Source organism: Littorina saxatilis, linkage group LG6 (genome assembly GCF_037325665.1).
Source record: "Littorina saxatilis isolate snail1 linkage group LG6, US_GU_Lsax_2.0, whole genome shotgun sequence".
NCBI lineage: Eukaryota > Metazoa > Mollusca > Gastropoda > Littorinimorpha > Littorinidae > Littorina > Littorina saxatilis.
The window spans coordinates 42,137,158-42,162,162 of NC_090250.1; the positions used below are offsets into that span (position 1 = coordinate 42,137,158).

The window sequence follows — 25,005 nt, forward strand, 5'->3', positions numbered from 1 at the left end:
CGTTTCATCCATGTATTAAACAATTTCTTTGTTTCGTTAAATTTATCAGTTAGATTCAGTTCTGCCATTTTCTGTAAATCACTGGTGAACCAAAGTCCAAGGAATTTTAACTGAGAGGGATTCCACGACATGTGCGAATTTGGTAAAAACTGAACTTGGCTGATTTGTTTACCCCTTCTCACACCCACTGTAGTTACCGTCTGATAAAAGCACGCATACCTCATGAGTGAGCGCGTCATACCTTTTTGAACAGGGGAGAGAAATCTGTAAATTCTCGTGATCTTTCACTGAGGCGATCGTTTCGTAAACATTATTCGCGATGATCTGGAAGGCAGGGAGGGGGAGCAGGGGGCAGGGTTAGTGTGTGTGTGTGTGTGTGTGTGTGTGGGGGGGGGGGGGGGTGGCGGGATGATAGCGGGCGGGGGGTAACCCTTGAGAATGACATGGTATACTGGGTTGATGAGAGTTACCTCCCTTCCGTGGGTGACAAACCATGACTTACCTCCCTTGCACTATATAGACTGTATTGATAGATGGGGAGGGTAATTATCCGAGGAAGAAAACAATGTCTGGAGAAACTAAAACCCAGGTGCACATTTGTGGGTCCAGGGCAGTGTGCATGCAAAATATCTTGTGCTTATCTTTTGCCATCTCTGAGGTATGGCGACCACAGACAGACAGACACACACACACACACACACACACACACACAGACAGACAGACACTCTCTTTTATTTATATGTATAGATATGACCCCACCCCCAAAAAAAAACCTGGGACTATGAGATTCAAGAGGTTTAGGGTATGATGACATCAATAGGAAATATAACAGTGCCTACCGTAAGAGTGAAAAAATACTATATTTACAAGTGGGAAATGCATCGATGACTGCTAGTGATGATCTGAACAGATTACGCAGCAAAATAAAGACACATCAGAACATGAAGACCAACGTTTTCACCAATGAGATTTCACTTCTAGGAAGGCACGCTGATGAAAAGTTTGTCCTCATGTTCTCTTATGCATTCATTTACATTCGGAAGATTGACTACACATACAAGAATGTACAAAAACGTTCCGCATTCCGTATCCCGTCAGAAAAGTTATTGTACAAGCAAATGTGATTGAAGAGCGCAGCGATTCTTGCCATTCTAGCAATAAACACTCAGTGGCTGAAATCACTAAGTTTGACAATATGGAACCTACCTCTTCCTGTTTGATTTGCGGTCACTTGAGTCTGAAACTGGGCCTGGAACGCTCCTGTTACAAACATTGTGGAGCCAAACACCACATAACTCTAAAATTCTTAAGCTTCGTTGGTGTTTATGTGTGTGAAATAATTCTAAAATTCAGTCATTCCTATTACCAGTGACATCACAAAAGCTCATCAGTTTGACGCTGGAAGAGAAAAGAACGCCTCTGACAGACGTGACGTTTTTCGGGAAAGAAGAATGACGAAGAGTGTGGGAGTGAAACGCCGCCAGGTGCGTCTCAGAAACGTGTTCTACAAAAGCTGAACTATACACTGAACTGAACAACTCCAAATCAATATTTTCAATTGGAAGTGACAGAATCACTGAACTCTTCAACATAATTATTATGCAATTCATTAGACAGTTGCGGTGGCGAATAACATCCAAGACGTGAAATTGCGGTGGCGAATTACACCAAGCATCGGTGGCGTATAACATGAAGTCTAATTGTTTGTGTTTTCTTTTGCCGCGTGCGTCACCCAAAGACAAAATTGTGCAACAGCATTCATCAAGAATACAAAGGACATGTTTAGCTCACAGGATATCATCACGGGAATGCATCAACTAGTGCTGTTTCGTTAAAGTTACGAAGGAAGGGACAAATCGTGCAATTTCAGCTACAATTCCAGCAGAAATCGGACTTCTGAACTGCCGAAACCTGACATTTCGACTAAAAAAGCACGTACCTTAGACCTTGAGTATATACTTCTTTAAAATGTACTAATGAAGAATCTAGATGATGCCTGAAAGTCCTACACATTTTCATTTTCTGTGAGAGACCTACCTTGCAGCTTGCCTCTTCGTCGGCGTGAAGCGATAAAAAGTTGCGGTGGCGCAAATGCAGAGTTACACGATCCACGGCGTGCTTACGCGACTTGTTTATATTTAGTCAAGTTTTGACTAAATATTTTAACATCGAGGGGGAATCGAAACGAGGGTCGTGGTGTATGTGCGTGCGTGTGTGTGTGTGTGTAGAGTGATTCAGACTAAACTACTGGACCGATCTTTATGAAATTTGACATGAGAGTTCCTGGGTATGAAATCCCCGAACGTTTTTTTCATTTTTTTGATAAATGTCTTTGATGACGTCATATCCGGCTTTTCGTGAAAGTTGAGGTGGCACTGTCACGCCCTCATTTTTCACTGACCAAATTGGTTGAAATTTTGGTCAAGTAATCTTCGACGAAGCCCGGGGTTCGGTATTGCATTTCAGCTTGGTGCCTTAAAAATTAATTAATGACTTTGGTCATTAAAAATCTGAAAATTGTAAGAAAAAAATAAAAATTTATAAAACGATCCAAATTTACGTTTATCTTATTCTCCATCATTTGCTGATTCCAAAAACATATAAATATGTTATATTCGGATTAAAAACAAGCTCTGAAAATTAAATATATAAAAATTATTATCAATTTTTTTTCGAAATCAATTTAAAAACACTTTCATCTTATTCCTTGTCGGTTCCTGATTCCAAAAATATATAGATATGATATGTTTGGATTAAAAACACGCTCAGAAAGTTAAAACGAAGAGAGGTACAGAAAAGCGTGCTATCCTTCTCAGCGCAACGAATATCCCTCTCTTCTTGTCAATTCACGGGCACTGCCTTTGCCACGGGCGGTGGAGTGACGATGCTACGAGTATACGGTCTTGCTGCGTTGCGTTGCGTTCAGTTTTATTCTGTGAGTTCGACAGCTACTTGACTAAATATTGTATTTTCGCCTTACGCGACTTGTTCCAGCTTGTATTTGTGGCCTCTTGTTCGGTCGTTCTTGCACTTTGGGAGCAGAGTTTCACTGTCCACTTTGTACATTCCGCTGGTCAGTTTGTACGCCTCAATGAGGTCCCCTCTCAGTCTTCTATACGTCAGGCTTGGGAGGTTCAGGGCCCTCAGGCGGTCTTCGTACTCCTTCTCCTTGAGTTCAGGGACCATTTTTGTGGCTCTTCTTTGAATGCTCTCGATGAGCATGGCATCTTTCTTCAGGGAGGGCGACCAGGTTTATTATTCTTTGAATGCATAAATTAGTGTTATGATCGTTTCCGAGTCTAAATTCATTGTTTTGGTAATGTTTCAAGCTTTTGGTTGTAAATGATCGTAGTATTTTTTGGAATTTGCGCCAAGAATAACATGGGTCTGTTTGCGCATGCGCAAGGAAATTAATTCTCGTGGATTATGCCCCTTGCATCAAGATGGGCGCGCCCATGCGTTGTGTAAACAAAGGGTTTGTTTGGACTTTGATTTCGTCTGAAAGCCATTCAATTTAGGAAATGGATAGTTTTTGATGTGAAAATAGGTGAAATGAAATACAGTTTTTGGCATTGTACTTTTTGGAGTTGTCAAAACAAATTTGGTTTGGAAAATGTACCTGTAGTGGCTAACATAACTGGAGAGTGATCGGTAGTGGAGTTTGAGGCTTGATGTGTTCTTATTACTTCATCTTCATCAAGGATGGATTAATTTTGAATTGCGAGTAAAGATTGTCATTATGTTGTGTAGTGAGTCTGGTAATGACAGTAGAGTAGATTTTGAATAATGAATCTACTGGATTATCGTATATTCTGCTGTAATTATCCACTAGATAATTTTGTACACAGTTGATGACAATGGTCTGAAAGTGAGAGTATTAGTGGTAATGGTAGTTTTGTGAAACTACAATTTTTTCATTAGAATCCTAAAGATTCTATGTTTGTTTATGGATCACTTATAAAAGTTAACATCGTGCTCTAATGCGTTGTTCTGCTTTGCAGGGCCAGTTTTTTCCTGAATGTTCCATTCATTCAAGAAATTAAATAAACCAAAAGAACCGTTTCCATTCATTCAAGAAATTAAATAAAACAAAAGAACCGTTTTCAGTCGTTTTTACTTTCAACAGTGTGAGGCTCTGCAGTCTGAGTGAAGTGTGTGTGGTTGAACTGCAGACCCTGTTTCATTGTAGTGAGGTCTACATATATATATAATGAGTTATACGTACACTTAATCTCAAACTACATCAACATGAAAGGGAGTGCATCAACATTTTCACACTTCTGTACGTACCACATTACTAAATGCATGTAACTGTCCTGTAAATGGACAAGTACAAAAAAAGTCACCTCACACAAAGGAAGTGCAGTATTGCACTGAAAAAAAAGAGAGAGAGAGAGAGAGAGAGAAGGAACCAATAGACACAATTCCTTGAAAATGCTGAGCAAAAGCAGACAAAAAAATCGATACTTGAAACAATGTGATAGCCGGGCTATAGCTGTGAAGAATACCTTTCATTCAGATTTTACCTTTCAAAATTATTCAGAATGGTGTAATGCGCTATTAATCGCCAGCCCACATGGTATTGCGGCTGGTGGAAGAGTCATGAAGTTCAATCCAAACAAAACCTGTCTTTGCCAACACAACTCAGAAATAAGAGATATTTCTGTAAAAACAAAGAAACCTAGCAACCTTCAAAACATTGAACAATAAAAGAATGTCGAAACCAGCTTTGACTGTATATAGAGTAAAGTTGATACCTCAACAGAAAGCTGTTCATACATGCTGTTTTCTGAAGGCTGTCGAAGATTATGGTCGAAACCAATTATTCAATTCCTGTCTGTTTTGTTTTCCCTGATAAACATATTTTCAACTTATTTCCTTATACTATATTACACCATCATTCGTGCACTCCTTTCTTATGCACGGAAATCTGAAAAATGAATTATTTCACATTCAAGCTTCATTCAACTATACAGAAACCCTATTTGTTCCACACACCAAAGATTCTTCAGGGCAAAGGCTACAGCTAGATTATCCCTCATTGCAGTAATATCACTCAAAACGTCGGTTCTCAGAATGGTGTGATTCTCATGCCAGAACCAAGGGGAGAGAAAGGGTTCACTTTCGCCCACATCAACGCTTCGTTCACCGACACTGCTGACTTGGCGTCCTCTAGAAACACTGCTAGGCCCTGCACACAAGTGTAAAACCAACATAACCATAAACAATAAAATGTGTTGAAACTGATTTTTGCACATAATGCAGACTCAACGCATCCATCCAAAACAAACAAATCTTGCATTCCAACTAACCCTTTCCCACAAACATCCAAAGAAATAAGGAAAAAACAAACCAGACACGCCCCTTCACCCCCCACCCCCCATACACCCCCCATACACACACTCACATACATGAAGAGCAAAATACACAAAAACATACACCCCTCTCCCCCTCCTGCCTCAAGCGTGCACACACACACACACACACACACACTGACCCTAATCCGCTGGCCAGTGAGAACTGACACATGGACATCAGAGTGTGACGGTAGATGGGAGCTGGCCATACAGTCGGCACCAAACTCCACTGGCCATATTTCGTGTCCCAGTCGTGCCTGCAGCTGAGACCACTGTGGGTTCGAATTAGGCTCTCCTCCACCACCACGGCCACTCTGAGGTCTGGGGAGAAAAAAACACCCAGACTGTGCTCAGTGTTTGCTGTCATTATGCAGGAAAAGTACAGTGGTCTCTACAATAAAAGAGCAACCCCTTTGGGACAAACTACATTGCAGGTGGCCTTTCATGTCAGGTATGATTAGGTCATGTAAACAGCCAAGCCGCCGACAAAACGTGCCTTTTCACCATTCACTGGAGGGACATCGCATCGCAGGGCACTGTACCCCGATTTTTAGTTTGATACCCTTCGCCCCTCCTGCAGCAAAAACTTGCCAAATCAAATACAGTCGAAACCGTTTATAACGAATCTCAGGGGAAAACGTTTTTTATTCGTTATAATCGATTTTCGTTATAACCGATTAGATCGGTTATAACGAAGACAAAAGGAAAAAATTTGTTATTATTATAACCGGTTTCTTCACATTTTCAATGTAAAAATGGTAAAATGTTGGCAAATAAGTATTGTTTTCTGTTGCATAAGTAATCTTTTTGTCATATCATTAAAACATTCAATGAGGTACATACATAATCGTACATGAGAGAGAGACAGAGACAGAGAGAGAGAGATACACGGAGAGAGTGTGTGAGAGAGAGAGAGAGAGAGATGGCGAAAGAGAGAGAGAGAGAGGGGGAGGGGGGGTATGGGGCATGCAACAGGCCTCGGGAAAGCTGGAGATTCAAGTGGAGAATTATCAACTGTTATGTGGTCTATACAACGGTCAAATAAATGAATAATTAAGCAGAGAGATCGTTTTCAACAGAAATACCAAAGTTTGCCTGAAACAATAAAAACACGTACACACACACACACACACACACACATCGAATTCTGTTCTTCAACAAATCTGTTTATTAGGCCATAACCTTGTACCCAAGAATGTAACAATGAAATAAAAACAACAACAAAAACAACAAAAGACCTGGGCTCGTATTCTTGAAAAAGCTGCAAAATTGTGTCCTTTAAAGTCAAACTGTCGTTTAACTACCGCCCGGTATTTATTTTTACAGCCCAATAACTATTTATTTTCCCCCGGTATTAATGTGTGTCTGGCGGAAGGTCCGCGGCAGCTACCAGAATTGGTTATTTTTAGAATAGGAGATTCCTCATGCTTGCTCCTCTCTACAAACAATATTTGAACAAGATTTATTCTTGAAAAAGCTGCAACTCATATACTGATCTGTAAAACTCAATAAGTCCGCCAACTGCTAAGTGTTATTTATGAAACACCGGTAAGTCCTTACCGGGTTGTCTCCGAGCTGTAAAGTTAGAGGACCCCTCCCCCTCCTGTAAAGTCGCTACCTGTCAGTAACTTCACCAACACTGTCCATTAAAACCGTCAAGTTCGAATAAATCTTGTTCAAATATTGTTCGTAGATTTATGTCCCTCATGGACACACATTGGTGTCATTTAAGCACCGATGCATTGCGGTCAAATACGAGCTTCTGCTCGCGAAAGATTTCAACCGATGCTCGATCATAACGGCGTGTTGCAAAAGCGTGCTTGCGTCTTGTTTAATGCATTACAGTGGCGAGCATTTGGTGTCTGATTCCGTAGCCGAACGGTTATCGAATTCGCTTGATGCGCGATAGAGTCGGGTTCAAATCGCCATCAGGCCTTACTTTTTTCTTTTTTTTTTAATTCTTTGTCATTAATTTTGTTTGTTTTTGTTTATTTTCTTCGTGTGCCAAAGAGTACGTTGTAATATCAAAATTGATTTAAAAAATTAATTTTAGACGAGAATGACTTTTTATTAAAAATTGATGGTTAACATGATATTACCGTTAACTACCTTGTATACGCCCACCCACCCTATGTACCAGTTTTGCTCAAAAGTGGGGGGGGGTGGGCGTTTTCTAGGTACTATACCCTTGGCAGGAGCGGGTCCTTAGCTAGAAAAACGATATTTTGGTCATTTGTCAAAGGATGCGTTATTGCACAAAACTCCCCCCCCCCCCCCACACACACACACACACACTAACACTAACACACAAAATCAACCTCTTCAGACATCACTTCCCGCCAAAGATGAAGCTTTGAAGATGAAGACCATTGTTGGAGCAGTCCGCGGTACAAGCCATCAACAACTGTACGACGAGTCAGGCTTTATTTCACTTTAAGAGAGGCGTAAACGTCAAAAATTGATATTATTTCACAAGATTGTACACCGTAAGGTGCCAAACTACTTACTTGCGATATTGCCACCATTAATATCAACTAATAATCCATATCGCCAGCGCAGACCTTTAGATAGGAAAGTTCCATCGTTTAACACTGAATTATACAAAAACTAATTTCTCCCATCTACAACACAACTCTGGAATTCTTTACCAGACTACATAAAACTTGGTAAGTCCCTCAAGCACTTTTTGTCAAAAAACGATTTAAGTCTGCCGTGTTATTGGTATTCTGGAGATCGCATATAATCACAAACAATTCACTGTAAGCTCAGGCTATATATAAGTGATTTTAATAACGATCTTGTGACTGCGCATTTTTGTCCGAAACCGTAAAACACTTCCTATTAGATTGTCCAAATTATCGCGAAGCACGTCAAGAAACCATACATACCCTCCCTAACCACAGTATTCACCTCCCCCACCTTCTAAATGGAGACGGACAGTATTCTCTAGATTTGAACAGGACATTTTTTCCAGAGTACACTCGTTCATTGAACGTTCAGGCCGCTTTGGGCAAACCAGAATCAATGCTCCACAAGCCGAACAACAACTTTAATTTCTGCACAACTCCTACCCATCCCTCTTCTTTTTATTCCTGTTCTTCCCCTCCTTCCTTCCTCTTACTGTCTTTCTTTATAATGATTATGCAACGTTTATTATGTTATGATAATTTTGGATGATTAATGAGATGAGGATGATTATAATGATGATGCTTTGGATTTCCAATTTGGTTTATTTAGACAAATTGTTCAGCAGTTACCGCCTTACGTTATAATATCCATGCAGGAACACCACTATAAGCTTCTAGCTTGTTGCTGTTACCTGTGTCTTTTGTATACATGTCATGATTGTAACATTTGTTGAACTAAACTTATGTTTAAACCAAAGATGAAGCTTTCGATTCTTCATTTTCCTTCCAGTCAAAAATGTATTGCGATTCTCTAGCCACTCCAGAAACCTTTTTCTGTCCAATCCCCGAAGCATGTCTAAGGAAAGGAAACAATTGAAAAACAGCAATAACAGCAGACTGAATAATCTTTATTTATTCCCCCCTCTGCTTCTTTACCTCTGTAAACTTGTAGGGGTAGTTATTTTTCGATAATGACCCAGCAACCAAACAAATAACGACCCAGCAACAGCCTGAATCCTCGATAGTGCAATGGGTTGAGAAGTTGTTCTGTTTCGGTACTACTTTTTGCGACTGAAAAGTTCCGAACGCTCTAATGTACGAAGTATACATCTCTGGAGCAAACAATACAAACATACCGCATTTAAATTAACAACTACAGGCCTGAACACATGAATCTCCATATAAAATCCATGAGTTCGGTTGTTTTCTGAATCGGGATCTGCCGTGCTCAAACCGTTCATCACAAGCAATTTCCCAAGGCAAGTAACTCATACTTTGTCTAGCGACAAGAGTAGTTCCCCTTCTTTTCACTCAGTTTCTTCGACAACAGACTGCAATCCGACGGTCAGTTTTCAACAATATTTCATTTAATAAACAGATCACACGCAACCAAATGCACACATCTCATCAATTTAAACAACATAAAGGGGTTTCATACACTATTTTCCCCAGAAAACTGAACTTCATACAGTTTTTAACGTTGGAACACGGGTGCAAAAGTTCGTCTGCTAGTCCCATTTGACGAAAAAACATTATCCTAAGCGATACCAAAACCATATACAGAACACACAATATCTGCCTTTGCCGCCACAGCAGAATAACAGCATATCTGTGTACTTGATTTTAGTCCAAAATAGGAAAACTGACAAGAAGTGTTAACAGAATGGAATGATTTGCACGGAACTATACAACCGCGCATTAATCGATCGCCTGCGCAGGTTGACTGGTTGAGAGAATAGGATTCGATCAAACTTTCGCAAAAAAACTCCTCTTTTCTTTGAATAACTGAAGAAAGGAGGAATAAAGAGGTAAAGCTCGCATTTTTCATGATCCGCAAACTTCGACCATTATTTTTGATAATCACTGAGACTCGGCATGTAACCTCTACTTATTTTCCTTGTCTACTAGTCCACTGGTCGAAACTGGGGGGTGGGCGTTTACTAGGTACTATACCATGTACACCTGCATGCAACTGAGGTTTATAAAAAAATTAAAAATAAAATCTCCCCGTGTTTTTATTTCATTCAGTTTGTTTGGGTTGTTGCTATTGACTTTGAAACTGACACGCCGGCGAAAACGCCGGTAACACGTGCGCAGAGAAGAGCAAGCATCGGGAATCTTCAATTCTAAAAATAACCAACTGGTAGCTGCCGACCTTCCGCTAGACACACATGAATACCGGGGAAAAATAAATAATTACTGGGCAGTAAAAATAAATACCGGGCGGTAGTTAAACGACAGTTTGACTTTGAAGGACACAATGTTGCAGCTTTTTAGCCAGCGTGTCAGTTTCAAAGTCAATAGCAACTACCCAAACAAACTGAATGAAATAAAAACACAGGGAGACCCTTTTTATTTATTTTTTATTTTTTTGTTTTTAATCTCAGTTGCATGCAGGTGGCTGCTACCGCATTTTAGGTGGTTTGTTTTCTCTCTCACCTTTGTTTTTTTAAGCGGGAAGCATCCTTCTTCATGGTTATTTTTTTTTAATCAAATGTTTACATGTTTAAGTTAACAAACTTTATCAATAAACTAATATCATGTTAACCAAAGATTTAAAATAAAAACATTCCAGCCTAAAACATTTTTTTTTAAATCATTTTTGCTATTATAACGTACTCTTTTGCACATGAAGAAAATAAACAAAAATAAACAAATGCCAAAGACTTAAAAAAAAATTAAGGGCAGATGGAGATTTGAACTCGACTCAATCACGCATCAGGCGAACGAGAGAACCGTTCAACCACGGAATCATTTGAAAATAATCGGACACTGTAATGCATTAAAGAAGACGCTAGCACGCTTTCACCACAAGCCGGTATGATCGAGCATCGGTTGAAATCTTTCGCGAGCGGTATCTCGTATTTGTCAGCAATGCATTGGTGCTTAAATGACACCAATGTGTGTCCATGAGGGACATAAATCTACAAACAATATTTTAACAAGATTTATTCAAAATTGACGGTTTTAGAGGAGGGGATGGGTCTTCCAACTTTACAGCTCGGAGACACCCAGGTAAGTCTTTCCCGGAGTTTCATGAATAACACTTAGCGGACTTATCGAGCGGAAGTGGTTTTACAGGCCGGTATATGAGTTGCAGCTTTTTCAAGAATACGAGCCCTGGTGTCTAAAAATTGATGTACAAAATGATGGCTTTGTTTTGCAGGCGGAAAAGAAAATAGACAAAAAAACAACACTTACATGTTTACTTAAACTATCAAGCAATTTACAAATAGAAACTGGTGAAAACAATTCAAATAAATTCATTTGTAATGAATTTAATTATCCTTGTCTTTTGGAACTACATATTTATGGAAAAATGGATTCTTTTTTCAAACTAAAACTGAAGCACAAAAATAACCTGTACAACTTGACAGTGTTTACAAATGTTTAACTATCGCGACACTAGCAATCCAGTTGGATTAAAATAATAGTGTCGTTAAATAATAATCTTCCCATAAATGAACGCAAAATGAAATGGTCAACACAGATCAGCAACGATACATTTGAATAAGGAAAATTAGCTGCAGCATGACTCTATAACAGAACAAACAAATTCAAGTTGCAAAAGTTATACCTTTGTTTCTGCTTTGCATTTTCGTTATAACCGGTTTGTTTTTAGTGATAACTAAGAACACCGCTGGCAGGGAAAAAATAAAATGTTATAACCAATATTCGTTATACCCGGTTTCGTTATAGTGATAACTAAGAACACCGCTGGCAGGGAAAAAATAAAATGTTCGTTATAATCAATACTTAGTCGCCATCTTGTTGTATGAATTACTTCCCAAAGTTGACGTCATAAGTCATAAGTTACAAAAAAGTTGGATTTGCGTCATAGTTTCGTTCTAACCGGTTCTTTTTCTGGTCTGGGAACAAGAAATGTTGACGTTGTAAGCAGTTTCTCGTTATAACCGGTTTCGTTATAACCAGTTTGTTTTTAGTGATAACTAAGAACAGCGCTGGCAGGGAAAAAATAAAATGTTCGTTATGACCAATATTCGTTATAACCGGTTACGTTATAAACGATTCCGACTGTAAATCTCAATCCAATTTGCCCCAATTTGGAAGACCTAACTTACTTTTTGAGGGGATTCATTTCCCGACATCAATGTAAAGTCCTTCCTTCCAATAATTATAGTCCTATCCCCCCTCCCCCTTCTTCAAGAAAAAAAGAAGAAAAATGGATATAGCAGAACTTTTGGGTGATAAGAGTGGGTCCTCCATTTCAAAATTAAGCAGCTGCGAGGTAGACTTGGATATCTTGTCTTCACAGCAAGGATCAGAAATATAAATTTTTTTCTGGCTCTTTTTTGTGTGTAAATAATAATAATAATAATAACGGGCATTTATAAAGCGCCTTATCAGAAGTTCAAAGCGCGTGACAACAATACATGTATACAAAAATCATACAATCACTGTCAGATTCAAACAACACATCATGCACATCTCACATCCCCAGACTCTATACTAAGGAACTATCCGTAGTGTTGTTGGAACAAGTGAGTTTTCAAATTGGACTTAAAAGATGAAATGGATGGAGAGTGACGTAATTGAAAGGGGAGTGAATTCCATAACTGAGGTCCATAATACGAAAACGTGCGGAAGCCATGAGCCTTGCGTTTAAAGCGACCTTGACGGAGAAGTCGAGCATCATCAGAAGAACGAAGGGTGCGAGAGGGAGTGTAGAGAGAGACCAGTTCAGAAAGATAGGCAGGTGCCGATTCAGAGATGATATTGTAGCAGAAGCAGGCAGCTTTATACCTAATACGTTCAGATACAGGAAGCCAGTGAAGTTCTTTCATGAGAGGAGTGCAGGGTTGTCGATGCTGTGCTCTGAAAATGAGACGTGCAGCAGAGTGTTGTACTTTTTGCAAGGGTTGGAGAGTGGAGTCAGGGCAGCCTATGAGAAGGGAGTTGCAGTAATCTAATCTGGACAGAATGCAGGATGTAACGAGAGTTTTAGTGGCATCAACAGTGAGAAATTTTCTTATGGAACCTATTCTTCTGATCTCAAAGTAACATGTCTGACAGACTTTTTTGATGTGTTGTTTCATTGAGAGGTGGGAGTCCATGATGAACCCAAGATTCCTAGCACTATCAGAGAGAGAAATGTCACTAGAACCTACTGTGATGGAGGCTGGAAGGGAAGTGGTCGAAGAGGAAGCTCCAGAGAAAAGAAGAAATTCAGTCTTGTCATCATTTAACTTGAGCATATTGTTTGTCATCCATGATTTAATATCTGAAGTGCAGTTTTGGAGAGTGTGCGTCACCGCTTGGATTTCTGTAGGCTTGCATGCTTGTTGGAGTTGTGTGTCGTCTGCAAAGAGGTAGTGATTGACTGCGTGTTGCTTGATGACGGCAGAGAGAGGAGTGGTGTATAGTACAAATAAAACTGGGCCGAGAACTGATCCCTGGGGAACGCCGAAACAGAGAGGAGATGGAGGAGATGAGAGATTATTGACAGACACATACTGACTACGGCCCTGTAGATATGAACTAAACCAGTGAAGAGCGGTAGAGTGAATGCCAAAAACAGATTCGAGACGAGACAGCAGAACAGAGTGATCGATCGTATCGAACGCAGCTGAGTTATCCAAGAGAAGCAGAACTGATAGGTCATCATTATCCAGAGCAGAAAGAATGTCATTCACAACACGAAGCAAAACAGTCTCGGTGCTGTGGCCAGCCCTATACGCTGACTGAAGAGGGTTGCAGAGGTTGTTGGTTTCAAGGTGGGAGAGAAGCTGACTGAGCACTACTTTTTCCAGAATTTTAGAAATGAATGGCAAGTTGGAAACAGGCCTATAGTTTTTCAACTGATTTTTATCCAGAGATGGTTTCTTGATCAAAGGTTTAACTACTGCAGTTTTCAAGTCCATTGGCACAGTGCCAGAAGTGAGAGAAGAGTTGATTATGTTGGTTATGATGGGAAGAAAAAGGTCAAGGTTTTCATAAAACAAGTTGGTGGGGATGGGGTCTAGCTCACAAGACTTTGGCACTGTGTTCTTCAAAATCTTCAAAACAAACTGCTCAGATACAGGAGTGAAGCTATCCAACAAAGAACCAGAGAATTGTGAAGCCGGAGGCGAAGCCACTGGTGGAGGAAAGCTATTTCTGATGGTTTCGATCTTCTCAGTGAAGTAGTCAGAAAATACTATTCGTAATAGCAGTGTGAAGGTGCACAGGCAATTCTCACCTGCGTTTCGTCCATGCCTCACAGTCCTGTTCCACATCCCGCACACTGAACGGCAGCTGGACCATCTCCTTGGTCATCATGTCCCTGAAACCAAGAGTCACTCAGACTTTAATTTTTCAGATTGTCTGTTCGTAACCTCCATTTTAAGACTCCCTCCTTTTTAAGACCCGATTCTCACATTTTTGGAGATCTTAAAAGGGGGGTTCCAGTCTGTACTGGCAAATCTGAAATGACACACACTAAAAAGTAACCGCTATTTTTAGGTTTAGTGCGTTGCGGGGGCCCCTCTGTGAATGTTCTATGTTTTTGGGGTTTCTACAGAACACAAGGACGCACAGTTTGGAAACCGTCCATGAGTTAATGTAGTCAACTGAACTACAGCAACAGCGCTGGCAACTCATGATGAGGACCCTACTCTAGTCTTTTCTCTGAATTCTCTTTCTGAGGGAGACTCAGTTTGAAGCCCCACCCACCTGGTGTGTTTGAAGAGGGCAGGCACCAAGTCAAAGTAGCCTCTGCGGATGGCGACCAGCGCTGCAACGTAGGCACTCAGAGCCAGCAACTCATACATCATCCTGGGGACAAACAATACAGAACAATTTAAATTTTCAGCTAGGTGCAGTACGTATCAAATTGTCACAATTGTTCATTATCTCAAAGCAATGTTAGCTACTCTAGGAAATAGTAAAGGGTGTGCAAATACATCAGGTTTTAAAAGGGAGGGAGTCTTACAATGGTGATAAATCTACTGACGTTATAAATAGAGTATCTGAAAAAGCAAGGTCTTAATTGAGGGGTGGGGGTGGGGGGGGGGGGGGGGGTGGAATCTTAATTCAGGGAGCCATCGAATGCTGAAGAAGAAAATCCAGGCGTCTTTAAAAGGGAGTTTCAGTGAACTCACACAGCAGTCTTGTGGTTCCCTAGCCTGTCTGGACACATACAACGGGAGGGTGTGTGTCTTAAAATCAAGGAGTCTTATAAGGGAGTTTCAGTGTACTCACACAGCATTCTTGTGGTGTGCCAGCATGTCTGTTCGCAAACAACCCAGCAGCTGCAGCATCTCAAACACGTCGCTCGCAGTCCAGCTGCTGGTCGACATTTTATCTGTAGCAAAAAAATGACAGCAACTTAATGAACAGAAAGCTCAGAGCATCCTTAATGAACAGAAAGCTCAGAGCATCCTTAATGAACAGAAAGCTCAGAGCATCCTTAATTCATGGGTTGGAATCCAGGCTGGGACACACGGGTAAACTTTATGTGCAGACTCAGAGACAATCTCCATGTCCCACCCCACTGTCACTGCTGCGGCACACAAAAGACCTCGATGTTTCTACCAGAAGTGCCTCATCTGATTACTCAAGTGAGTCAATGATACGATCCCCCTCAACTCACACACACACGCATGCACTCACACGGGTAAACTTTATGTGCAGACTCAGAGACAATCTCCATGTCCCACCCCACTGTCACTGCTGCGGCACACAAAAGACCTCGATGATTCTACCAGAAGTGCCTCATCTGATTACTCAAGTGAGTCAATGATACGATCCCCCTCAACTCACACACACACGCATGCACTCACACGTAAAGTCAAACACACACACACAGACACTCTCCACACAAACACACACACAAACACACTCTTGTATAATTGATTCCTTTTCCACCAAGGAAGCATCACTCCATGCTAAAATTATGATCATTTAGCATTTCCATTACGAACATACCCTTGACGGGCGCAGTGGCATGGTGGTAAGACGTCGGCCTCCTAATCGGGAGGTTGGGAGTTCGAATCCCGGTCGCTGCCGCCTGGTGGGCTAAGAGTGGAGATTTTTCCAATCTCCCATTCCAATCTCCCAGGTCAACTTATGTGCAGACCTGCTAGTGACTTAACCCCCTTCGTGTGTACACGCAAGCATAAGACCAAGTGCGCACGAAAAAGATCCTGTAATCCATGTCAGAGTTCGGTGGGTTATAGAAACATGAAAATACCCAGCATGTCTCCCCAGAAATCGGCGTATGCTGCCTGAAATGCGGGGTAAAAACGGTCATACACGTAAAAATCCACTCATGCTAAAAACATGAGTGAACGTGGGAGTCTAAGCCCATGAACAAAGAAGAAGAAGAACAAACCCTTGACAAAGTGCAGACCCAGCTTCAGGCCTTGTTCAGGTTTTGCAGAGAGGAGGAAGAAACCAACACATTTCTTCATGGACACTGCATCTCCTTGGTTCTGCAAGCTTTCTGCTCTGTGAAAGCACTCCTCCATAGATGGCAACCCTGCCTGCATGAGTAAAAAAGAATAACTGACGTTACCTTCATTTCAAAGATTTCGCAAAGTCTTATTACTAAAGATTCAGCGCTGAAGCTTCGTGCAGCAAGCTTTGTGAAGTACACTTTGTGACGTCGACTTTGCCCAATTAATGTCAGATATTATCCTTTGACAGTTGATTCACTGACCCCACTGCATAAACCCGACTGAAGGAGGCTTTAGTAATTGTTAATTAAGAAAAAGTCTTTTTTCTGAACCCTAATTTTTCCATTAGTCCAGATAAAACAAGAAGGGCAAAGCCCATACGACTCGCATGCTTTACACATTTTTCCTACCAAAATACATGTGACCTTGACCCAAGGTCAAGGTCATCCAAGGTCATGCAACACAGCTGTTAATTCAAGACATAGGAAGTACAATGGTGCTTATTGGCTCTTTCTACCATGAGATATGGTCACTTTTAGTGGTTCACTACCTTATTTTGGTCACATTTCATAAGGGTCAAAGTGACCTTGACCTTGATCATATGTGACCAAATGTGTCTCATGATGAAAGCATAACATGTGCCCCACATAATTTTTAAGTTTGAAACAGTTATCTTCCATAGTTCAGGGTCAAGGTCACTTCAAAATATGTATACAATCCAACTTTGAAGAGCTCCTGTGACCTTGACCTTGAAGCAAGGTAAACCAAACTGGTATCAAAAGATGGGGCTTACTTTGCCCTATATATCATATATAGGTGAGGTATTCAATCTCAAAAACTTCAGAGAAAATGGGAAAAATGTGAAAAATTGCTGTTTTTTAGGCAACATTTATGGCCCCTGCGACCTTGACCTTGAAGCAAGGTCAAGATGCTATGTATGTTTTTTGGGGCCTTGTCATCATACACCATCTTGCCAAATTTGGTACTGATAGACTGAATAGTGTCCAAGAAATATCCAACGTTAAAGTTTTCCGGACGGACGGACGGACGGACGTCCGGACGGACGGACGGACGACTCGGGTGAGTACATAGACTCACTTTTGCTACGCATGTGAGTCAAAAAAGGAGACTGCAAACAAATTATACTTATGATCAAAACAAGGCATATATTTATTACTACAGGCCTGTAAACAGCATCCAAGAATGGAGTGAAATGTGTTTGTTTTGACAAAAGCACAGCTACCACCTGCATTTATTCCTACCTGTGAGTGCAGGTCGTTAATCTCATCCATGCTGGCAGCACAACGAGCACAAAGACGGGTCAACAAATCCTCACTGTCTGGCAGTGTCTTCAGCAGATCCACACCCAGATCCCTAATACACAACAAGTTCCATATATTTTAGGACTAAATATTCAAAGTTGAGTTGTGCAAATTCATCCATTCAAACGTTTTATCCCAAAAGCACAAGTACCAAACCACAACAAAAATGAAATAAGCTGAAGACTGAATTACAAAGGTGATGTGTGGACTCCTGGATTCTTCTCCATTTGGTGTGAGTGCATGTGCATGTTTATGTGCATTCGTAAGAAAGTATGTGTGCTGGAATGTTTATGCATGTACGTCTGTCAACAAAGCTACCAAAACAAATTAACCATTGCCTATTGCTAAATACCTAACAAACTTGCATGCAGCTCTCAAAACTTGATGAAGCCAAAAAATAAAGGGAAACAATACAAATCTAAGACGTAAGTTAATTAGTTAGTTAATTGTTGCTTTTCGGGTCCAGCGGACCATATAGGCCAAATCAGGACCCCACAAGTTTAACATTACACAAATTTAAATTAAACCAATTTCAAAAAACAAAGTCAGGAAATGTATCACAGTAAAACTTAATGTATCACAGTAAAACTATTATCACAGGCATGGCACCATATGGTGCCTCTTCTCTTTTAAGCAGGTGAACATGTGTTATATAAGTGCGACCAGTGTGTAACCTAGCCAAAACTATCAAAACTACACAAGATACGCCCTGAGCATTAAGGTGTCAGCCACTCATCCCCTGGTCACACATGACAAACTCAATTCACCATATTTTGGGGGAAAAAAAGTGGAGAATTTTATAGGTTAGAAAAGGTAAGTGAAAGGGCTTTGGGGAGGCAGAAATAGAGAAGAGACAAGAAAAAGATCCTAATTAGGTTCACGGCATCGAGAGTGATGCGACCTTCTCTCAGAAGTTAGTAGAGAAGGCTCCCCCATCCACCACCCGGGGGACGCGCCTCTACGCCAATTAGGGGGCGCGAGGCTAAGACGTAAGACATAACAAACATTTTTACAGACCCACCACACAAGAAATATCAATTCTGCAAAAACTTAAGAGACAAACTTGAATACAATGTCTGACCACTTTCCAATGTGTTCACAACGTCGTGAGAGCAGCTCTGTGGCCACTCGCATATGGTCAGGAACGCTGCCCAGAACGGTTCCAATGCTAATGGCCAGCTCTAGTTCATTCCCTCTGATCAGCTTGGACATGGCACCCTGTTCATATCGCATCATATTAATTAATATATTCTCTTCATCCAAAGTGCATCAACACACACGATAACAGTGTCCAGTGAACTCACCATTAACTAAACGTTAAACACGTTCATCTTGAAAAGGTGATATCAAAGAAACAAACTATGCCCACTGTATCCTGGACTATATCTCTTACAAATAAGAAGCCATCATGCTAACCATATCAAATCAACAAAGAGAATCAACTCTCTACCAGGCATCAGTTACTTTAAAAGTCTTCATTCACTGACATTAATCACAGAGACATCTGGCACCATAATATGCATCAAAGAAGTGGACTGCGGAGCATGCTGAAACTTGCGGGGGACCACAAACTGCCCCAGCGACCACCCTTTGATAATGTCCACCAGGCCATTACAACCACAAAAAAAATAAGGATCCCCACCAAGTTTTTTTCTACATATAATTCACCTTTCCATAGCGACAACCTGCTTATAAAGACCACGTACTTCTGGTTGGTTCCTTAATAGGTCGTAATAGACAGGGTTGACTGTATCTTACTTTGAAATCATCCACTGCAAGGTGACAGCAGGCAGCCAGTACAGGTGATCCGTTGCTGAAGTATCTCTCCGAGAGCAGTGTTGATGACTCTTCAAGGAGTCTGAAAGATATTCATGAAAGATATTCATGAAAGCTATTAGTGATATTATGACCTTCATCATAACTATCAGGAAAACCACCACAAGGCCAACACTTTCGTCACCCCAACCACTCTGAGTACCTGAACAAAAAGAAGTCCATTCAATTTTCTGCACCCCAACCACCCTCTGTTATCATAATTATTCCCTTCTCCATTATTATCATTTTGAGTGTGAAAATCAACTGAAGAAAAGTGGTGTACCAATTTTTATCCTACATACGTGAGAGAGACACCCGTGAGATAATCATTCAAATCACACGTGTGTATATCATGTAAATGAGGTCATGTCAAGCAAGTCTGGCAGGGACCTGTTTTTCCACTGCTTATGACGCCAAAGTCACCGAGACAAACGTCATTGTAGAAAATAAAATTGCCGACGCGTAAGCGCCGAGAGGACCAGGAGGTGCTGATGTCTGAGAACCAGACACAAATTTGTTGAAAGGAACACCTGACGACAAGTCCAACACCACTGTTGGATCTGCAACAACGTCGGCAGACGTAATGGTTGCAGAAGGCTCTGAACGAACCCGAGCGAGAGCGCAATAACACCGCCCGCGACGCTAAAGCGCCGAGAGGACTGGGCGGTGCTGATGTCTGACAGGCAGACAAAAGTTCGCTGACAGGTAAACCTGACGCCGAACTAAACACATCTGTTGCCTCTGCAACCACGTTGGTAGACGTAATGGTTGCAGAAGATTCGGAACGAACCTGCGAACGACAGTGCGTTACCTACTCCTGAAGGGAGCAGAAGAGAAGCCTAACTTGCTATTTGTTTACAATCAGCAGTTAACATTCCCTGAACCTCAGAATAAACGATGACAAAAAAGGCAAGAAGATCCTCTTGCTGAACTTCATTGTGGTTGTAACACCTGAGGTTATTAACCAAAGCCGAAAAGTCAGCTGAGGGAGATGCGTTATCTATCAACAATAGAATAGAATGAAAAATTTCTAAAGTAAATTTTGATTTAATTAATATACTTACCCGAATCACATTAGCATTGAGTCACATGAGATGCTTAGCACTGAAAAACGCTTACCTATCTAAGGGAAGCAACCCCATCACCAAAACGAAAGCAAAAGTAGCTTTGGTAATGAGCAGTCACACTGGGAGTTACCTCCCATATTGGTGTGCACACGTCACTTCCTATAACTCCACGTGTCTACCCTCATACGGCTTTTACACAAACATCAAAACCATACGCGGGGCAGGCGGGAGGGCATCCAATATGTGATTCGGGTAAGTATATTAATTAAATCAAAATTTACTTTAGAAATTTTTCATTAAATTTCATATTCTTACTCCGAATCACATTAGCAGATAATCATCAAGAAGGCGGTGGGAAAGAAAAATCTAACTCACTCTAAAAAACCTTGCCAGGAAGTAGCCCCATGCCAACAAGGCAGGGAGGGCTCGGTGGAAAGAAAATTCTAACTCACACTAATCCTTAGCCAGGAACTGGCACGCTGCCAACAAATCAGGAAGGGATCGGAGAAACAAACCTGATTGACAGCCAAGGAGTCTCTAATCAAAACTAGCCAAAGGAAAACCTCAGAGGGCTAGTAAGCTGTGCCCAAACCTTCGATCAATCCCACGGACAAAAAAGGGAAAAGGCACACAGAGAGACCAAAGCTCTGGATTAAATGAACCCGAGCTAAGTAGAGGGGGAAAGACAATCTGCCACCCCCCCCTCCCCCTTTCTTCTTCTAGGAAGGAAAGTTCAACCCAACAAGAAGCGTGGAAAAAGAGAGGCAGCTCAAAAAGAAGGGCGACCAATCACCACGTAAAAGAAAGAGAGACGTCCGAGTACCAGGTACCGGAGTCCAACTCGATGACGAAAACTCACAAAGAGCGTCAGCGTACAGAAGTTCCAAGAACAAAAGAGTACGCAATTCAGTCTGCTTGTATGAAAATCGAAAGAGAATCCAAACTCCAGACTGAAAGCGAGACTGATAAGCATCATAAAACCGTGGTGCCAAGCAGTCGAGAAAATTCCCGAGAAAAAAGTTCTCCGGAAAAGCTGGAAGATACGTTCGTAGCCAAATCGAGAGAAACCTGACACTTGGACGAACCAACCAGAAAATGTCTGTCCGTCTCTGAGAGACGGAAGGCCAGACAAAAGGCAAAACTTTAGCCATTGTTGCCTGTGGTAGAAAGGTGACCTTAAAAGGAAACCCAACCTAACGGAAGTCGATCTAACTCTCCTCATTTTAGAATGAGGATGAAGAAAGCATCAGGTCCACAGACATAGGCACCCGAAAAAGCGAAGTCAAGCAGCTAAACGCTGCAGAACAACGCACAGACTAAGGCTAAGAGCCACAAAGCCTGTAACCCAGTCGTTATTCCAAAATACCCGCTGAACACCGGTAAAGGAATGACTCAAAGGTTTCGGAACATTAGTTAGCCCTCTGCCGAGAGGAGAGGACTAATCAAACAAGAAGAGCAAACGCTCGATCGAGTCACTTTCGCAGTTCTGAATATTAAGCCCAACGTTAAGTTGTGTGTTGACGAACAGGAAAGGCTAGTTATCTCCCCTGTGTTTCCGATAACGTTTGTAAAAAGCTACAGATGTAAATAATTTGATGTAAAGAATAATCCTATAAAGTTTGAATCAAATCCGATGAATAGTTTCAGAGATATGATATTTCAATTTTTTTCCTTCAAGACATACCTGTGACCTTGAAAAAGGTCAAAGGTCACCAAAGCAGACGTCAAAGTGTAGAGGTCACTGGGAGTCACGTTCACATAAAATTTGAGCCCGGTCACTTTTATAGTTTCCGAGAAAAGCCCAACGTTAAGTTGTGTGTTGCCGAACAGAAAAGGCTAGTTATCTCCCTTGTTTTTCTGATAATGTTCGTAAAAGGCTACAGATGTAAATACTTTGATGTAAAGAATAATCCTACAAAGTTTCAATCACATCCGATGAACTTTGTCAAAGATATAAAATGTCTAATTTTTCCTTTGACGCTGACCTGCGACCTTGAAAAAGGTCAAAGGTCAACGAAACCATCGTTAAAGTGTAGAGGTCATTGGAGGTCACGACTAAACAAAATATGAGCCCGATCGCTTTGATAATTTCCGAGAAAAGTCCAACGTTAAGGTGGTGTCTACGGACGGCCGGCCGGCCGGACAGACTAACACTGACCGATTACATAGAGTCACTTTTTCTCAAGTGACTCAAAAAAACAACTCGTGTAAATCTGGTACGACACAGGAAGCCATGTAGTATTCTCTAAATGTGTGACTTGAGAGAAATGGGCAACCAAATTAAGATCATGAGATATTTCTGTCTCATCAGCTACCAGTAAGTACCAATATATTTTGCCAGGTCTGGCACAAACAGTGGTGCCTGTGATGAAAGAACATGCTCTGGACCAGTTTCCGAAAATAATCTTTCATGATAGGCATATTTTGGTCAAGATAATAAATGGACAGCTGAAGGTGTACTTTCACAGGAAGTGTTCTTTCATCAGAGGGGACTGATGTTGTCGGTACAACTGTACTTTTTATTCTTCTTCGTTCATGGGCTTAGACTCCCACGTTCACTCATGTTTTTAGCACGAGTGGATTTTTACGTGTATGACCGTTTTTTGTGTGTTTTTTTCTCTCCGTCTTTACACCTGTTCCTTGTTCCATTGTGCTCTCACACCGCCCCGTACCTGCACTCACTGCTCCAACCGGGGCGGGGATGTAGCTCAGTCAGTAGCGCGCTGGATTTGTATCCAGTTGGCCGCTGTCAGCGTGAGTTCGTCCCCACGTTCGGCGAGAGATTTATTTCTCAGAGTCAACTTTGTGTGCAGACTCTCCTCGGTGTCCGAAAACCCCCGTGTGTACACGCAAGCACAAGACCAAGTGCACACAAAAAAGATCCTGTAATCCATGTCAGAGTTCGGTGGGTTATAGAAACACGAAAATACCCAGCATGCTTCCTCTGAAAGCGGCGTATGGCTGCCTAAATGGCGGGGTAAAAACGGTCATACACGTAAAAGCCGTGGGAGTTTCAGCCCATGAACGAACAAACAAACTGCTCCAACCACCTCTGAATTTCGTTCCGCTGCCAGACTTGTCGATTTTACAGACGCTCCAGGGGGGGGGATGTCGGGCCGCTGCGGTAGGGAACCCTCGGAAGATCACACAGCACTTCTGCTGAGTCACTTCGGTGTTCAGTAGTGGGTCTGTCCCGAGCTAACGGACGCAGCCCACAACCTACTATGCCCCCTACTAACGACATTGACTTTTAAGTCGCGGAGCCAGACTGAGTGAGCGTCCCCTCCAGAGAGCAGACCGCCACCACGCCCCTCCGTCGACCCCCCAGAACGTCACACGTTAAAGACCGACAGCAAAACGAACAGGAGCACTGAGACCAAGGTCACCATGAGAGCTCCGGTCATGAAGGGCCACAAGAGCAAGGACAATTTATATTTTGGATGATTAATGAGATGAGGATGATTATAATGATGATGCTTTGGATTTCCAATTTGGTTTGAGACTACGTGACAGGGCAGCACTCTACGCTTACTGTCATAATATATCCTGGCATCAACCAGACCCGAGAACTGCCGCACCTGTGGTGTTGGTCAGGTATACAGAACCTGAGCACCCTCAAAGTCGCATTCGTTAAGTGAATGACACTCGGCCGTGTGATCCCAGCCTTCCCATAGCATTTCTACTCTGGGTAGGAGCTGACCGTAGCCCAAAAAACCCACATGACCCTGATGGGATTCGAACCCACGACCTCCCGGCCCGCAGCCCGATGCGCTAACCACTGCGCTACGGGGGCCGGTTATATGACCGTTTTTACCCCGCCATTCAGGCAGCATAAGTCGATTTCGGGGAGGCATGCTGGGTATTTTCGTGTTTCTATAACCCACCGAACTCTGACATGGATTACAGGATCTTTTCCGTGCGCACTTGGTCTTGTGCTTGCGTGTACACATGAAGGGGGTTAAGTGACTAGCAGGTCTGCACATAAGTTGACCTGGGAGATCAGACAAATCTCCACTCTTAACCCACCAGGCTGCAGCGACCATGATTCGAACTCCCGATTAGGAGGCCGATGTCTTACCACCACGCCACTGCGCCTGTCGGTACAACTGTACAATCATCACTAACATTTTGAATTTGTGAAGATCTGTCAAAACAACTGTAGATATATGTTGTACCTTTTGTGTTTGGCGGTATCGGCCTCTGATGCACTACCATGGTGTGGCGTTTTGGGTTTCTTGAGCAAGTGAGGATGGTGGAATGCATCGTCGCATGCAGCTTGTGACGCTACCATGGCTTCCAGGTACTGTCCATTGCCGTGAAAATAACTGACCAGTTGCTGGGGTTCTCCTGAAGCGACAGCAAATGGAATGATGTCTTCGTTGTCTTCTTTGAGCAAAAACTCTGAGTACCTGAAAAAAAAG

General features: G+C 41.9%; 1 protein-coding gene and 1 long non-coding RNA gene across 4 annotated transcripts in view; one reads left to right on the plus strand and one right to left on the minus strand.

The window, feature by feature from the left end:
• The first annotated feature begins 1,893 nt into the window (after positions 1-1,893).
• On the plus strand, positions 1,894-4,102 carry LOC138969258 (uncharacterized). The gene is made up of 2 exons (XR_011456407.1): positions 1,894-3,475; positions 4,002-4,102. It is a non-coding gene; the product is annotated as an uncharacterized lncRNA (long non-coding RNA).
• Positions 4,097-25,005, minus strand: part of LOC138969256 (WD repeat-containing protein 17-like) — a 76,393-nt gene continuing 55,484 nt past the window's right edge. For all 3 annotated transcript variants that reach the window (XM_070342004.1, XM_070342003.1, XM_070342002.1), the window contains exons 18-27: positions 24,760-24,993; positions 19,461-19,560; positions 18,784-18,920; positions 17,643-17,754; positions 16,317-16,467; positions 15,185-15,287; positions 14,657-14,758; positions 14,184-14,267; positions 5,498-5,678; positions 4,097-5,191 (exon numbers count right to left, since the gene is read on the minus strand). In XM_070342004.1, coding sequence (XP_070198105.1) covers positions 5,072-5,191; positions 5,498-5,678; positions 14,184-14,267; positions 14,657-14,758; positions 15,185-15,287; positions 16,317-16,467; positions 17,643-17,754; positions 18,784-18,920; positions 19,461-19,560; positions 24,760-24,993 — 1,324 coding nt within the window. In that variant the 3' untranslated portion in view covers positions 4,097-5,071. The remainder of the gene's footprint in view (positions 5,192-5,497; positions 5,679-14,183; positions 14,268-14,656; positions 14,759-15,184; positions 15,288-16,316; positions 16,468-17,642; positions 17,755-18,783; positions 18,921-19,460; positions 19,561-24,759; positions 24,994-25,005) is intronic.